The following is an 18,755-nucleotide window of genomic DNA, read 5'->3' as shown; positions in this document are numbered from 1 at the left end:
CATTGTCTGAAGGCAGTACTTTTGGAATTTGTCAGTTTTCAAATTATTTAAATGAGTTATGAACTAAGTGAGGGAAGCAAACTGTACATAGAAAACTACTTTACTTGATTTATAACCAGTCAAATGAAAGAAGAGGGATGAGACTAGACACTCCCCCTTTCCTTCTGCATTCTTCAATCTGATATTCTGCCGTTCTGGCACTCCCAGTGTGACACGATATCTCTGCTCTTCTACAGAGCAGCGCCAGAACTGGTAGCCCAAAGACTTGCAGAGATCTTTCCGCAACTGAACTGGTATACCCGTACACTTGGGCCTGTAATTCTGGTTCTTCGCCAGAAAACAGGGTACACAGTGATGTATATAGCTACAAAAGAAAATTAATTTCAGAAAATCTAAAACGAGATTACTCCTACGTGTGTTTTACCTTTCAACCGCAATTACAAGACCACCCCAAGCTCTGAGCAGCCTGACGCCGCTTCTCCGGAGCGCATTCATAAGCGCTTTCATGGAAGTACAATGACTTCCATCACCCGGCTCGTGCAACTCTTCAATTGCACGCTCAAACTCCGAATTCAGAGGAACCAGAGCGTTTTCGTAATGTAGTGCACCGTTTATTAATTTAAACTTTCTGAGACGTCCTAAGAAAATTTTACGCAGTGAGCTTGAATCAAGCGCTTCGCGGTTCTTCAGATTTCTGTGCTCTAGCTGGCTCATTATATTCATGTAGAGATTGAATTCTATTACTAAATATACAATACATAAAACGGATTTTTTGCAAACAAATTGTAATTTAATTTAAAAAAAAACATATTATAATAATAAAGTCAACACCCAAATTTGATTTAAATCATTTCTTTTTGCCCGAAAACTGAAATAATTGTTATTTTTGTAATCGCCAATGAACACCTTAACTACAATAAAACATTTAAATCCAATTGAACTTCCGACATAAAACAGAGTCCCTTCCCAAACTGAACACAGCATTTGTCTTTGATAAAAACGTATTTTATTTTTTCTTTACTCACCTGCTCTTGTAGAAATTGCTACACTTTCTGTTGATTGTCCGCCTGTTACCAAAAGACCATGCGGTACCTTATTGTGTAAACCATACAATCTGAAATAATTCAAAATTGTCTTCAGTTCGTTTGAAGATATATAACAAAAGCGCAACGTTTAATTAGTTAACTCAAATTCACTCAATAAAAAAGGAAAGCCCGAATTCAATTGACAAGTTGTACTAAAACAAAGAGAAAATTCAAGTAGAGTACAAGTAAAGAGTAAAATTTAAGCCACTCTAAATAAAAAACAAGTCACAAAGAGTCAGTCACAGTAACCAAAGTTGCTTTGCTAAAAGGCAACAAAACAGTATTTTAAAGCATTTCTAAGCTTATTCCTTTGGAGCTTTCAATTGATTCCAACACTTCTTCGCCTTCTTGTACAAAACAATAGTAAACACACAGACATTACAAACAGCAAGCTCAATGAACAGCCCGAACCACAGATCACACTGCTGGCTGCTGCCTTTCACAACTAAATTTTCTACTTCTAGAACTGGACACTCAGTTGCACGTCCAGGAACTTGCGATAAAAAGACCCCCTTTTCCATGAAATAAGTAGCATCTTTGCAACAAAACATTTGAATACCATCATCTTTCACAATTTCATTACAGTTTTCCATTTTCAATCTGTAAATGCACTCGGTTAGTCCACTTGGAAATTGCTAAGTTTTTTGACCTCAAAAAAAATTTGGTCATAAATTAACCCCTATTGCTTATACTTAGAAAGCAAACCGGCTAGGCGTCCGGTACGATCCTAACTGGCACCACACAGTCCTCAACAACAACACCGTTGCGATGCAACGGTGGCAACACCGGCCAGAGAAAAAAAAGAAAAAAGAAAAAGCAAAAAAAACTGAAAACAAGCGAAAAAGGCAGGGGAACAAAAACGGAAGGAAACATTTAAAAGAAAACAAAAAAACTACTTCTGTGTTTAGAGACATCATTATGAACGATCAGTACGTGGACTTTATGATATCTCTTTGCTCAGAATTACCCTTTTTTACACAATTTCATGCGAATAAATTTGTTTTGGCCTTTACTGAACAGAATTCACTTCAAATCTTAACATCTTTCTATTCCGAGGATCTTTTATTTTACATCTTAATAGTTACACCCGACTTTGAGGAACGATTCGTACTGTTACTTTCCCTTGAAAGTCTTGACCAAATTTTAATTCTAAAGTCCAGTATCAAATTTGGCAAACACATCTTGATTTGCTGGAAATACCATATCAAAGAATAATGTGACCTCTTATTCTTTAATAGCTGGTTTTCAAATAAATTTCCCCAAAATACTTCATTTTTCATGCTCCGTGACGTACTTTCTAATATGATATCAACTGTTGTCAAAACAACCCATTTTTAAACCGCGTGATTTCTTCCACGTCATTGTTTGTCCCAGCAACCAACAAAATACGGCACCACCTGCTGCAATTTAATCCTTTTTTAATAACTAAAGCGGAACGTTTGTGAGGTCGAGAATTCCAATAATAAGCTTAAGTACATAGGCAGGTGCTACCAAATAAAACAAAATTCTTTTGTTTACGTTGTTACACCTGCATCTACGTCAGCAACCGTAAACAAAGCGAACCACGATACCTTTGCGACAACACATGAACAACCATTGCAAAACTTGGAAATTTTACCTAGCGCTGGTAATTACGAACACCTGCCATACTTTCCGCTTCAGCGGATTTAGAAAAAACAATATAAACAATCTGAAGTTTGTGCCCCGACTGAATCCCCTGAATACGCAACAGCACGCTTATTCCTACACAAAAATTCGATTGAGAAGTTTGAGTACTCTACTAAACAGACAAAAATAAATTCGAGTAAATAAACGATTGCTTATTTGTTATTTTTCATCAGAACTTTGATTTCAAAATTCTTTCACACGCAAAAGCACAAAGAAAAAGCGAAATTGATTATTATTAGCTTGAAGCATTCCTTATTTTCCAGCAACCCTTATTTCTCAGCAACCCGATTAACGATGCAAAACGCAGAACTTTTTCAACTTAAACTTAAATTCGAAAGCGAGATTTATGAGATTAAACATTTTTTCTACCCGGATTCAAAGAATTTCATTTTGATTAACCTCGAAAAGGATTTCGAGCCCAGCATTCTTATTTTCTGGACACACAAATACAGCTTCAATTACATCAAAGATTTACTAGACCGTTCTAGGGAAACGTTACAAATTGACTCGATGTCTATGCCTCCCTACATGCACCTCCGTTAAAAGAAAAATGCGCCTAGAAATAAATGATCGAGTTGGAGCATTGTCACGAGTCCAACTGGTCCCATCTGGTGCAGCCATAACAGGTAATTTTGGTGACCGCTCGAGAGAATATTTTGTACATATAACGGATGAACTCTACCCAACATTCCGGAGGTTTAACAATAGTACAAAAACTGTGAATGTTACTTTCAACAATCCAGCCAGTAATTTCAACAGAAATCACATATTGATGGAGCGATTATAAATACTATAACCCCACACAGTCCTCCACTTTCCGACCTCTGCGAATTGGAAAAAAAAACCAAAACGATGAAACTCATTGCCTTTACGCACCTGGTGACCAGCATCGCTGCACTTAGAGACTCCCAAAGAGGAATCCTATTCAACTTTGACAGGAAAATTCTCCTAGCGGAGCGCTATATCAACGCGGAGTTTGTTCTGCCGTTTCCTTCTCTTAATGCTTCGTTGCAAAACTACCTGGATAAATTCGCCGCCACACTTGACGACCTGTGGAAAGTTGATACAAATTTATGTCAACTCAATTTCGCAAGAATGAGCAAAAGCAACCTGACAATTGAGTGGACACTCAAACAAACCCGATACGAGCTGCAACTGGCAAAGAGGGACTTATCAGCGCACATCAAGTCCGAGCAAACACTTTTAACCCCAGCAGATACAAAACGTACTTCATTTGACAGGGCAACACGAGTAGCGCCAATTACGTTCGCTGCAGGGGCAGGTCTGTTCGGCCTCGGACCTAGTAGTGGCTCAACCTTGTCATGTGCGCTGACATCAATCCTGGGTTCATGCTCTGCAGGAGACAGTAATCTGAACAAACAAGCCCTTCTACAAACGGTCGACCACGTGAATAAAATGCAGAAGCGTTGGTCGCAAGTCCAAGATAGAAACAATCAAAGACTATTCGTGTTAGCTTCGACGCTGACACATCTGCGACGACAACAAGATGAGATTACGAATATTCAGAACGATAATAACAAGCAAATAGAAGAGCAAATGAAAATTTTCAATGCAAATATCCACAAATATAGAAACTGCCATCAGTACTTCTATACGAGAACGTCGCTGAACCACAACTTAGTATCTCTACAAGGCATTTTGAGCACACTATACACTATTGCGAAGAGTTTTCGCGTAGCATTGTACACATTTCAGTCAAACCTGTTCCAGAACTTGGGTCATATGGCGAACGGATTTCTCCCAATGGCACTCTTCCCAAAAGAACAGCTTACCGAAGTTCTTGAAGCCATCGGAAGACAACAATTGCACTCCACGGATATGCTCTCGTTGGCTATACCGATTTCTAAAGTTTTATCATATTACGAAATTCCGCTGCTTAAAAGCGTAATGAGTAATGAAATCGGGATCATTTTTACGTTAGCGATACCTATGGCGACAAAATCTACAGTGCTGAATGTTTACAATGCGAAAACGATTCCAATGCCCACAAATGGCAGCCACGCCATACGCTGGGGAATTGAGAGCGAATATATTGCAGTTACTGAGAACCGTCACTTCGCTGCGATACTGACTCCGAGAGATCTTGAGAACTGTATTGGATCAGTTAGCTACAGCGTCTGCCAAAATGGTTTCTCTTTGCAAAAAAATAAGGATTCATGCATTGCTACCCCCCTTCTCTTTCAAGACGAGTACGAAGCCTTGGAAAACTGTAGGGTGAAAAGCATCAAATTGCCTCGAAAGGAGAAGGCCGAAAATCTTGGATATGGGCGCTGGCTAATCACAAGTGCAAATCCAGATTTCCTGATGACGGAGAGGCCTTCCAACTCAACAGGCTTGGCTGATGTTAAACACCACCAGGGATGCAGTGCGTGCGTAATAACATTAAAATGTGGAAATGAACTCGAAGGAAACAACATTTTCATCAAACCGGATTTCGCCTCCTGTAAAACGACAGGTGCAGTAAGGCTCAATATCGAGCTATCACCACCATTGGGCAAGTTATTTCAGCAATTGCCGCCGTTGCCAGAGCTCCCCAACAGTAATGACTTGGGTCAGGCCCAGGAAACTTTGTTAGAAGAGTTTCAGCTGAACCTGGCAAAAATCCCAACGAATTACAGACGAAATCAGCAAAAATTAGACGAGCTTGCGAAACCAATCGTTTTTAAAATGAGGGAACTCAAGCCACATCTTAACGACCGTTTCTCTTCCTTTATTGATTGGAAGACTTCGATTGGACTCGGTGTTACCTCATTCTGCATATCTCAGTTGCTTCATTTCGGCTATGTATACTTACAACATCGTTTCATTAAAGTTAACAGGCGTTTTCCATTTAGACTGAAAGTCGGGGAAAAACGAATAAAAACTAAGCCAGTCTCAGCAGTCAGTACCGAGGACTACCGTTATTTACAGCAACACCCCGAGCACATTATTCACAAATGTTCGATAGTAGTCCCAATTCACGAGAGTAGTATCATCAGATTTGAACCACCAGAACACATTTACGCTCAACCATTGCTAAGCGCAGCACCAGAAGCTCCTCCAAGATCATTCTACCCCACAATTCCACCAGCTCTGCCCGAGCGAACTGAAGTGTACTCCAACAGAGGCGAGTGCACCACCCGCATGATTTAAAATTTTATAAAAACGCTCACATGTAAATTTTGTATGGCTGTGTGTTGGGTTTTGGAAAACTCGTGGCTTAAAAGAAAAACAATTCATTTGTAAAAGCAAAATTTGTGCGAGGTAACCATTGTTACGCAGTAGCATAGCATAAACTGATTACGTTATCTTCATAAACTTTTATGTGCAGCACAAGTATTAAACATCCGCTACTTTATGGATAGATGCTCTCAGCAATTTTATACTTGCTTGTTGATTATAGCAGTGTTGCCAATATAGAGTTGTTCTAATGTAAATATCTTGTGCATTATGTTTCATTGTTCTGTATCTAAACAGATTTCAATTCATTTAACTTGTATTGGGTGCCCGAAAAGGCAGAAAAATATCAAAAAAATACAGAAAACATATAAGTGGAAAAAAAGACAAAAAATTTGTTTTCATTTTGTAAGAAAAGGAGCTGCAACCATACTAAATTATTCACAGCTGAAAGATGCTTTCTGATTTAGCAATATCTGTTTCACAATAAAATCGCCGTGCTAAAAGGAAAAAAAGCTGGCCAGTATGACGAATCTCTGATTCGCCGAATCCTAATTCTCCTTTGATGCTTATAAAATTCATAATTGATATGTATTTAAATTGATATAAAGTAGTATATTTTTTAACCAATCAGAATGCAGTATAATTATTTCTAAAAGTGCTGGAAAGAGAATAAATAATATGAGAGAGAGACTAAAAAACTGGATAATAATATAGTTGCATTCCAAGATTCTGTTTTTCCTAGTCGATTAGATTTGGGGATTTTTAGGCTGGAACCCGTATCCGCTCGCTGAAACAAGAAACTCGGTCTACCGACATTGTATTTATCTCAAATCTTCTGATTTCGCTATTTGACCTTAAACGTATTTGCGTAAATTTTCCGAATAAATTCTAAACCTCATTCAGTTGAAACTGAGTGACGGAAGTCAAAAATAAAACGTGAAAGTCGTGACTAATTTAAAAACAAAAAACGTGATAGAAAGGTAAAACTAATTTTAAAAAACCTAAATAAAAGCTTGTGAGAACCACACTTCACACCATAAATTATGCCTCTTCAAAGAGAACTGCTCAGCGACTTAATGCCCTCGTTTGAAATTGATTGGAAACAATTTTGGCGCAAATTCAGCAGCAAACTACCACATATTACGTTAAGGGCTTAAAGTTTGAATGAGAGAATTTCGATCACGTAAAATCAAGACGTTAAGAGTGAAAAAATTGCTGGAAAGGTCAAATCACTCAAGCGAGTGCAAAAACATCGAACGACAGGCGGGTGGAAAAACAGTTGACCACAACGGGATTCGAACCATGGACCTTCCAGTCCCTCCTAGAGGCATGCCCACTCGGCTATCAGTCCGTTAGTAGCTATGCTGCAATGTTTTCATTTTAGCACCCAGCTTTACTTAAAAAAGTAAAGTTTAAACTAAAAACCGCTTCGAAAAAGCCGCGCGTGATCAAAATATTTTGCTAGCTTAGCAAAAATTTTTTCACATCTAATTTTGTCGCTCTCTCAAATACGCTATATGAACAAAACATAATCGGCAGACTGCCGGAAAATAGCCGCCGTTGATTCCATTAACTCTATTGGGATTGAAAGAAAAGAAAATATCAACAAAAATTGATATTTGTACAAAAACATTTTTAAGTGCGATTTATTTTGATGTCATTTCGTAATTGAACATACTCCTGTCTCTCAGTTAGAGACTACAGGGCCTAGTATCAATAACAATAAGCATTATAGATAGTAACTAAAACTTATGAGAACAAAGTTCAAGTACCGGGCATCTAAAAATGGGCTTTATGGGTTTATCCCGTTTCTATTTCTGACTTTAATTGTTTTATACGGACTCTCTTCATTTTGAATCGCTTTGCTGAGCAGCTGCGGTTTAAAAAGGCTATGAGCAGAATTACAGAAGAGTGAAACTAGCCTAGAGAAGTCAAAAAGATTTCACGCAAAATGTCGAAAAAGCGGCAAAATGGGTAAAGCGAAAAAAAGTTCGATGAAGTGAAAAAAATAGGAGCGCCATAATAGCCGGCTGAGAAGATGAGGGCGGCTATTAAATACCGACATGATTGCTTCAGGCTTAAATCGAGAGCGATTAATCATTATTAGAGCAAAAACTTGCATTCCTTTGTTCAGACATTATGAGAACATATTCAGCGGTTAACAAATTCAGCATTAAAAAATTGCGCATCGACGTAATTCCCTTGTGTTACAAGTTTATCCCCTTTCTCAAGACAAAAACTCAAAAAAGGCAAAACATGGATCAAGCAAAAAAATTGCATAAAGACCAACAGGACCGACAAATATTTACAGCAAACTTTGTTTGACACATTAATGGCGGATACCAAGTGATAATAAAATGCATTAATTAAGGGCAGCTTACTTGTACACAGTTTTGGCAGTGGATCCTTCCCACACATTCACTGTCACAAAATCCTCTCCGTCGTCCTGAAAACAAAAGATAACACATCAATAGTGCATTACTAGTCAAGCAATATACCACGCAATAGTTAAACTATTACCACCAGATATAAGCCACGCCGCACCATAGCCAATTAGCACGTAAACAAAAACAACCCACTTCCCCAAAACAATCAACAGTTTATCATGCACAAAATTATGCAGCTATGTTGAAATAGTACACGCGCATGATTTTTTGCTTTATAATACATTTCGTTCCATTCAGCTGACGGGAAAATTGGAGCTTGAAGAAGCCATACATATGAATAGATAGATAGATTTCTCACGCTCGTTTATTGTGACCATACTTTTTCTTTATGCATGAAAACATGTGCCATAAACATCAACACCAGCAACAACTATTTACAAGTGTGAGGTCTAGATAATAAAGTGAAAAGTTGAGTACTTCTCGCCATTATTACATCAACTCATTTGCATATCTCCAAAAATATGTACACTAGAAATTTACACACATGTACAAAAACTCGCTGCAAACTTCACAATTCAGCTGTTGTTTTTATACCGTATCTCTGTGTAAATTGCTTAACTCAATACGCCTCATTGATCACAGGACTAATGGCTGCGGCACGTATCGACCAAGGCATACAATTATGTCCTTTTATTTATTTCGGTGCCAATTCTGACAATGCATGAGCTCTCTTTAATATATTCTGCTGTAAAAATTAAGGAAATACGACACAAACAGCTTAAAAAGTTTACATATTGCATTTTGTCGGCCATATACGTGTAAAATGATACAGTACGTGTACCTCCAGTTATATTGTCAGTTAAAATTGGTGATCAATTATTCACGATAATTGAGGTCTTGAAAAATAAACTTTCCCCAGAGAGTGAAAGCAGGGAGTAGCTCAGGAACATCAGAGGGCGATTTCCTTACCATGGGGAGATAAGATAGGACGAAGACCCACCACCACCAAAACCATTTCTTCCACTGAATTGCTACTACTAGTAGAACTATTTCAATATTTTCACTACTATGGTCAGTGGAATGCCTTACAAGATCGCCCAATTGGCCGGTAGTGGAGTCAGCCGACAACCAAAAAATAAGAATTTATGTCCACCACCCGACTGCACATCAATTGCAATGGCTTGAGGAACTAGTGACATTTTGACCAATCCGATTTGTAGACCAATCGAATTAAACGTCGGCCAAATGTCCCATTTTTCTTGTCGGCTATACGTCCATCGGCCAATGTTCTTAGCACCGTCTTAATGGTATGTTAAGAACCCCCAACAGTATGTCTATGCATTGCTAAGCAATATCAGGAAATGAAAATAATGAATCGTCCAACAACAGCTCCAGGCATGCAATTAAGGTAAGGTAAAGAAGGTATAAAAACAATACTACCGACCAGTTTTCCAACTTTGTGATGGGAATGAACATCTTTAGCCTGGAAAGTCATTTAATCACAACACCAATCACAACAAACAAGCCAAAATATTTGCAAGATGCATAGCAATGATTGATAGAATCTAAGTAATTAATCTAATGTTGTGTTGGCACAAAATGAAAATTTGACAGTTCAAAAAGGAAGCCTGTCGTACTAATAAGCCCGTTCATAGAAAAATTATTGATAGTATATCTATGAACCAGTACATTATTAACAAAGAAATATGTAAATCTATATAATATCTATACTTATGGTATGTCTATGCAAATTTGGACAATAAATAAAGATTTCATTGTTGCCAATGAAAAATATCAAAGTTCGAGAAAAACAACAACACTGGGAATTTTAAAAAAAGCTTAAAAAGATTGCACAAGGTCACAAACCATAATAATAACAGAAAAACATAGCAGGACAAGAACTGACGTACAATTCAAAGAATTTTCATTCACTAAACAGAAAACTAGACCTAGAACGGACTATGAATGGATTGGGAAAACCATTTAGAAAAACCGATCCAAAAAAATCGAAAAACAGTAAAAATCAAAGAGAAATTGCCGCATGTGAACAAAAAAAACCACTAGCGAGAAAGCGAATTTTGTTCAAACAGCGTTTTCTCACTCTACTTTAAATTTAGAGCAAAAAAATTTTACGCCGCAAAACCACTCGCTTTTTGCTCCACTTCCTGTTTCGGCGTGACTAAAATCACTACAATTTGACTTCAAAAGTCATGAAAATGTGTGAACAGATCTTAAAAAAAACATAGCCGGAAGAAATCCGGAAAAGACTCGAAGGAGAAAATTGCTCATACTTTTGACTACACAACTAGAACAACTATTGTGAGCCCTGAACCCCCACAAGCGCTATAAAAATTTAAGGAAGAATAGAAACGGCATTCGAAAACAAATTGAATAAAAAAACTAGAAAAGCTTAATGAGTTTTTTTAATAGTACAAGGAAACATAAAGTCGAGAAAAAGTCCTTTCCAATTAGGGCAATGGAAAGCTCGCAAAACAATGGCCAAGTCATAATAGGCTAAGAAACTTGTCTAAGACTAAGAAAAAAGAAAAACTGCAAAAAAAATAAGAAAAAAGGTTTAAAGTTTCACAATTTTTCTGATTTACACCAATAAAATTTAGTCAATTGGTACCTGAAAATTCCTTAAGTAACAAGCTTCTATTCAAATCCCACTGAAACCATTAATACGAAAAAACGGGCAAAAAATCATTAAATTTTGTCTAAAAATCAGCAAAACTGATCAAAACCCTCCAAATTAGCATTAAACTCAGAATAAACTGCTTGAAACCTTCAATTCCTATCAAAACAAGCCTAAAACTAATACAATATCATAATCAAACCTCATAACCATCAAAAGTTGCAAAAAAAACAAACTGCTTTTAAAAGCCGCATGTGAACCAAAAAAATTTCGCTCGCTTAGAGAAAATTTTTTCACATCAATTTCTCGCTCTCTCAAAAACAGCAGTACGAAGAAAAAACACTCTCTTTGCGCTCCAATTTTCATTTTTTGTTCAGCACCAAAATCACTCCAAATTTTTTCACGCGTTTCATTTCCCGCTTCAAAAATCACTCCAATAAAATTGATTTAAAAAAAGGACTTCTCCAATACTCCTCTTCGAGTCGTAAAAAGACAGCGCCCCAATGCATTTCAAATTCTTTAAATTGCAAGAAAACAAGTAGCAGCTTAGACAGTATCAAAATGGCACAGCAAACAGCCAACAGATTGCAGACTTTGAACTCCTATAGAAACATACTAGCTATAAACAACAAAAGAAAACAGAAATCCATAGGAAAAACAAGCTAAAAATCACATTAAAGAAACAAAAATCAACTGAAAATGCTTGATTCGCGTACAGAAGCTGAGAAAAGGAACTTAATAGCAAAGTTTCTTAATGAAAAGGTGCTACAATCACTTTGACCGCCATTAGTTTATAGGTTTAGATCTAAAAGATTAAATTCATTGTTGTACAAAACTTTTAACATAGCCGGTAGATTGGCGGATTAGCAGAAAAATAGACTCGCGTGTCATATAAAACAGATAGAGAAATATAAGGTAAAAGTTATTAACGCCGCTCAAAAAAGCCTTTCAAAACATTCAGCGATAAATTAAAAAGACATTTTGAAATTTTCTTTGCGAAAGCCTTTCTATTAGGGGCTTTAGTTCACATATGTATTTAGTTCATTCGACCCTAAACTCATACAAATAAAACTTAAGCTTTCAAGTGCAAACTTCATTTTATTGAGTGAAGTAGGTGAAAAAATATGCGCAAATAGTAAGAGCAAGAACTCATTAAAAAAATTCAGCTTTACGGTGTGAACAAGTATGTATCAAAAAAGCGTCAGACGAGGGCACAAAAACATAACAGTACAAGTCCTGAACTACAATTCAAAAAATTGAATTCAAAACTTATTGTACATGACAAGCAGATCAATTGAACAAAACTAGCGAAAACGAAGTATCTCAAGAGTTGAGAAACCAAGATAATCGAACAAACTAAACAAAAATCTAATCAATGTCAACACAATTTAATCTTTTACACTGGAGGCCAAATTCGATCCACTTAAATATACCTATTAGCCCACGCACAAGCCTTGAAATATTTATAGACAAATAAAATTTTTAAAAAAAAATGAATATGAGACACTTGAAGACAAAAATTGAAATTGCAAAAATTCAATGTTTAATTTTGCAAAATTTAAATATTCAGAGCCTCATTTTTGGCTTTGGAACCAGTCCAGTAACCGATCTCCAACAACTATTGGCTCGCAAAGATCAATAAACTAAGAAAAGGACAAAAAATTTGAAAAAACACAATTGCCACTTTAATGAAATGATGCTAAAAATCTTGACATTACTATCTTCAGAACCATTTTATTGTCTCGAGATAAACCAACAACCCAAATTTAAGCTTTAAATTAAAAGTTCCACTGGCTCAAAGTTCGATAAAATAGGAACATGACAATATATTCATAGCTTTCAAAATTGCTCCTAGCACCTATACGGTAACATACTATCAAACACCAGAGGAGGTGATCTGGCCGCTAAGGTAAGAAAAAAAGAAAAGACAAAAATGTTGAAAACAAATTCATTGCCATTAATAGAAACTAAGCAATAACCTATTATTAGACCCTAGAGGACATTTTTTGGTCCCTGAGGCTGAAAAAAACTGAAAGACAAAACTTCAGAAAAACTAAAAACTGCAAGGTTCATAAAAAAATTTGACTTCAGGTTGTTGAAAAACGTTCCATTGCGCTTAGAAACCAAAAAGTAAACTAAAGTAAACCTAGAGGAGGTTCTCTAACACCTGAGGCTAAAAAGACACAAAAAATGCCAAAAAAATTAAAAAAAAACGAAAAAATTGCAAGAAATAGTATCATTTTTTGTGTTTATGTTTACAGTACCAAAAAACCTAACTCGATTAATGATCAAAAAAGGAATGATATCTTGCAAACCACCTTTATCGACTTTGACAAACGAAAAAAACTCAAAAAATGACAAAAGAACGTGAACAATTGCACAATTTTGGGCTCAAAATCGTAAAATGACCTTTTACCATTGAATTAAGGCCATCCCAGCAGCTGCACCACTCTAAGCATTTGAAAGATTACTAAAGCCAGCTCTGGGTATCTACTGAAACTTGGATTGTAAAAACCGCGAGCACCGCAATATAGCTCAGCTCCGTTTACAGCTTCGCAACTATAAAAAGAGCTATTTTGAGTGTATTTTGTAGTTATACATATTCCTGTATCATTATGAAGGGATACAGGGGCTAGTATCAATACCAATAAGCGCTAGAGATGGTAACTAAGCCTTCTAACAACAAAAGTCAAGTAGCGGGATTCTAAAAATGGGCTTCACGGTTTATCCCGGTTCCAATTTCAATTTTGTTTTTCAACACCGATTCGGTTGACTTCAGACACTTCAAGCAGAATGAGAGAAGGGTAAAACTAGCCCAGAGAAGTCAAAATGATTTTACGCAAAATGTTGAACAAGCTGTGAACTAAGGTAAAGCGAAATTTTTGCTTGACAAAGTATGAAAACATCGCAGGACAAGTTCTGAGATAGAATCCAAAATTTTTCAAGAAATAATAAGCTAACTATTCTCAACTTTACATATCTACGTTGAACTATTTTTGAAACATATACATGTACGTGCACGAAGGAATTGAAAGAAAACTAAAAAATTTTTTGAAAACTAGTGGCGTCAGAATTATCGAAACCGACTAGCAGGCCCGCAAAAGTATAACAAGATCATTTGAAAAATAGAAGTTTTAAAATTCATTTAATTTCTACCACCTCGGGCTGGAACACATGCCCCTCGTTCAACAGCCATAGGTATTACGTTACGTTACCGATGTGTTTGGTTTAGCATAATACCTCCAAGTCCCAGCAACTTTGTGTTCAACTTTTTTCGGCTTTGCTGACCCTTACAATTAGGGAGCGCTAAGACTTGTACAGATAACAAAATTCTACATGGTGTCGTAGTGTAACGCATGTAATACGTTAGGCTGCATTTTTAAGGAGCGTAAAAAAGAGAAGAAACAAGATATGGAGGGAGAGAAAACAGAAAAAAGACAAAGACAGAAAGGAATGAGAAAAGAAAGAAACGAAAGGGCGAAACGAGACAGAAGACAAAGGAAAGACAGAAAAAAGAAAAAGGGCAGCAACACAGAACAGAAGAAAAAGAGAGAAAAGAAAGACTGAAAAGACAAAAGAAAGAGAATAAAGACAGAAAAGAAAGGAAGAGAAAAAGAGAAAAGCAAGATAAAACGAGAGAAAAAATGACCGAAAAAAAGACAAAATAGAGAGAAAAGATGGGTGGACGAAAGAGGAAAAAGTCAAAAAAGACAAATGAAACAGAGAAAGAAAAACAAACGAAAAAAAGAGCAAGAGAGAAAGGAGGGAAAAGAAAAAAAAATGACAGAAAAGAAAAAAGAAAGACAAACAAAAGAGAGAAAATAAATCGAAACGAAAGACAGAAAAGAGACAAAAGACAGAAAAGCAATAAAAGAGAAAAGCAAGAGAGAAGTAAGAGAGAAAAACATGAGAGAGAAAGAGAGAAAAAAGGCGAAAGGAGAGAAAGAAGAGAAAGAGGGAGCAGAAACAAATGAGAAAAGGAAAAAACAGAAAGGAAAGAGTTAAAAGAAAAAGAGAAAAGAGACAGAATTGAAAGACAGGAAAGAGAAACGCAAGATAAAAGAAAAAGAAATCAAGAGAGAAAAGAAAGACAGAAAAAACACAAAAGAGCGGTAGAAAAAAGAAAAACAGAAAGGAAAGAGAAGAGAACGAGAAAATAAAGAAACGACAGAGGAACGAAAGAGAACACGAATGAAAACAAATAAAGGCAGGAAAAAAAAACAGAAAAAAAACAGACAAAAGCAATAGAGAAAAGAGAGAAATGAAATACAGCAAAGGAAAAGGAATACGACAGAAAGCAAAAAAAAGAGAAGAAAGCAGAAAGAACGGAGAAAAAAGAGAACGAGAGAGACAGAAAAGAAAAACAAAAAATTAAAAGAGAATGAAAATACTATCAGAAAGAAATGAGAGAAAAGAAAAATCAAAGACAGAAAAGACAGAGAAAATCAAGAGAGAAGAAAGACAGAAAAGTTAGCGAGACAATAAATAGAGAAGCTAAACAGGAACAACAGAGAGAAAGGATGAGAAAAAAGGCAGAAAACAACAGAAAAGAGAAAACAAAGAGAAAAGAAAAGCAAAGAGTACAGAAAGACAGAAAAGAAATAGAAAGGAAAGAGGAAAGAACGACAAGCTAAAGAGAGGAACGAAAAAGAGAAAAACCATTAAGAAACTAAAAGGAGAAAAGAAAGAATAAACAAGAGAAAAGAACCGCAGACAAATACAGAAAAAGGCAGAAAAAAAGCAGAAAGACAGAAAAGAGAGAGAAAAAAGCAAAAGAAAAGGAGATATAAAGAAAGGAAAAAAGAAAGACAAAAGTGAAAGGAAAGGTAAAAAGCAGAAGAGACAGAGAAAAAGAAATACAACCAAAAACAAAACAAATGAAGAAAATAAAAAGAAAAAGAAGGAGCAAAGAAAGAAAGAAACGGAAGAGAAAAGACCTTCCTTCGAAAGCAAAAAAGAAAAATAAACCAAATTTTTCACAGCCTAACTTTTGAAAAGAAACTGGCAACAAAAGATTCAGTTAATTAAACTTCAGTTGTTCAAAACTTTTATGAGACTGAGATCAAGCATAACTGAAAAAAGAAGCAAAAGATTGTTTAACAATTGGTCACACAAACATTCAGCGTAAAAAATTCCGATTAAAAACATCCGCGGCTATCCAGTCATTGACCTTTATTGCATAAATTACTCCGACAATGACAGCTTTTCGTTCATAGGCAGCTTTTCCAAAAATGAACCATTTTTACCTTCAGTATTCAGCCATTGACCTTTACGGCATAGGTAACTTTTCGGTCATTTACTTTTCGGCATGGTCAAATTTTCAGTCATTGACCTTTTTCAAAATACATGCGAATCAAAACGCTTTGATGTATATTTAAGAGGCCTTAAAACATGTGAAGATTAGGAGCTTAAATATGGTGGTATAGGTAGTCGAATAATTTTTAATATGTAGATTGATACAAGATAGATAGTGACAGGAGAAAGGCATGGAGCACAAAAAATTATGAAAAAAGGAGGGAATTGGAGAAAGTAGAAAAACGAATGCGACGTTAATGGACAAAAATCCCGATAAATACGCGGCTCATCTGTTTCTTAGCTCAACTCATTGCGCTTTTGACTCTGAACTCACATACTCCGGTTCGAATCCGACTGTTGCCAGTCGCTTTTTGCCGAAAAGCATGTTTAGGGGCTGTTAAAACATGTAAAGATTAGGAGCTTAAACATGGTGCCTTTTATGTCGACACTGAATTAATAAAAACGCGGCTCATCTGTTTCTTAGCTCAACTCATTGCGCTTTTGACTCTTAACTCACGGACCCCGGTTCGAATTCGACTGTTACAAGTCGCTTTTTGCCGAAAAGCATGTTTAGGGGCTGTTAAAACATGTAAAGAATAGGAGCTTCAACATGGTGCCTTTTATGTCGACACTGAATTAATAAAAACGCGGCTCATCTGTTTCTTAGCTCAACTCATTGCGCTTTTGACTCTTAACTCACGGACCCCGGTTCGAATTCGACTGTTACAAGTCGCTTTTTGCCGAAAAGCATGTTTAGGGGCTGTTAAAACATGTAAAGATTAGGAGCTTAAACATGGTGCCTTTTATGTCGACACTGAATTAATAAAAACGCGGCTCATCTGTTTCTTAGCTCAACTCATTGCGCTTTTGACTCTTAACTCACGGACCCCGGTTCGAATTCGACTGTTACAAGTCGCTTTTTGCCGAAAAGCATGTTTAGGGGCTGTTAAAACATGTAAAGATTAGGAGCTTCAACATGGTGCCTTTTATGTCGACACTGAATTAATATAAAGATGTAGAAGACAGCTTTTCGGTCATAGGCAGCTTTTCGAACAATAAAACATTTTTACATTCAGTATTCAGCCATTGATCTTTACGGCATAGGTACCTTTTCGTTCATTTACTTTTTGGCATGGTCAAGTTTTCGGTCATTGACCTTTTTCAAAATACATGCGAATCAAAACGCTTTGATGTGTATTTGAGAGGCCTTAAAACATGTGAAGATTAGAAGCTTAAACATAAAAGTATAGGTATTCGAATTATTTTTAATAGGTAGATTGATACAAGATAGATAGTGACAGGAGAAAGGCATGGAGCACAGAAAATTGTGAAAAAAGGAGGGAATTGGAGAAAGTAGAAAAACGAATGCGACGTTAATGGACAAAAATCCCGATAAATACGCGGCTCATCTGTTTCTTAGCTCAACTCATTGCGCTTTTGACTCTGAACTCACATACTCCGGTTCGAATCCGACTGTTGCCAGTCGCTTTTTGCCGAAAAGCATGTTTAGGGGCTGCTAAAACCTGTAACGATTAGGAGCTTAAACAAGGTGCCTTTTATGTCGACACTGAATTAATAAAAACGCGGCTCATCTGTTTCTTAGCTCAACTCATTGCGCTTTTGACTCTTAACTCACGGACCCCGGTTCAAATTCGACTGTTACAAGTCGCTTTTTGCCGAAAAGCATGTTTAGGGGCTGTTAAAACATGTAAAGATTAGGAGCTTCAACATGGTGCCTTTTATGTCGACACTGAATTAATATATAGATATAGAAGACAGATTTTCGGTCATAGGCAGCTTTTCGAACAATAAACCATTTTTACATTCAGTATTCAGTCATTGATCTTTATGGCATAGGTAACTTTTCGGTTATTTACTTTTTGGCAAGGTCAAGTTTTCGGTCATTGACCTTTTTCAAAATACATGCGAATCAAAACGCTTTGATGTGTATTTGAGAGGCCTTAAAACATGTGAAGATTAGAAGCTTAAACATAAAAGTATAGGTATTCGAATTATTTTTAATAGGTAGATTGATACAAGATAGATAGTGACAAGAGAAAGGCATGGAGCACAGAAAATTGTGAAAAAAGGAGGGAATTGGAGAAAGTAGAAAAACGAATGCGACGTTAATGGAAAAAAATCCCGATAAATACGCGGCTCATCTGTTTCTTAGCTCAACTCATTGCGCTTTTGACTCTGAACTCACATACTCCGGTTCGAATCCGACTGTTGCCAGTCGCTTTTTGCCGAAAAGCATGTTTAGGGGCTGTTAAAACATGTAAAGATTAGGAGCTTAAACATGGTGCCTTTTATGTCGACACTGAATTAATAAAAACGCGGCTCATCTGTTTCTTAGCTCAACTCATTGCGCTTTTGACTCTTAACTCACGGACCCCGGCTCGAATTCGACTGTTACAAGTCGCTTTTTGCCGAAAAGCATGTTTAGGGGCTGTTAAAACATGTAAAGATTAGGAGCTTCAACATGGTGCCTTTTATGTCGACACT

The 18,755-nt window shown here is 36.5% G+C and overlaps 1 protein-coding gene across 1 annotated transcript in view; it reads right to left on the bottom strand.

The window, feature by feature from the left end:
• LOC142341831 (endosome/lysosome-associated apoptosis and autophagy regulator family member 2-like) overlaps window positions 1-18,755 on the bottom strand; it is a 250,975-nt gene that overhangs the window by 62,021 nt on the left and 170,199 nt on the right. The window contains exon 13 of the mRNA XM_075393083.1: window positions 8,315-8,379. Coding sequence (XP_075249198.1) covers window positions 8,315-8,379 — 65 coding nt within the window. The remainder of the gene's footprint in view (window positions 1-8,314; window positions 8,380-18,755) is intronic.

Source organism: Convolutriloba macropyga, chromosome 6, assembly GCF_964194025.1.
Source record: "Convolutriloba macropyga chromosome 6, txConMacr16.3, whole genome shotgun sequence".
NCBI lineage: Eukaryota > Metazoa > Xenacoelomorpha > Acoela > Convolutidae > Convolutriloba > Convolutriloba macropyga.
The sequence above is the reverse complement of the archived record's forward strand: the minus strand, read 5'-3'. Positions and strand labels throughout refer to the sequence as shown.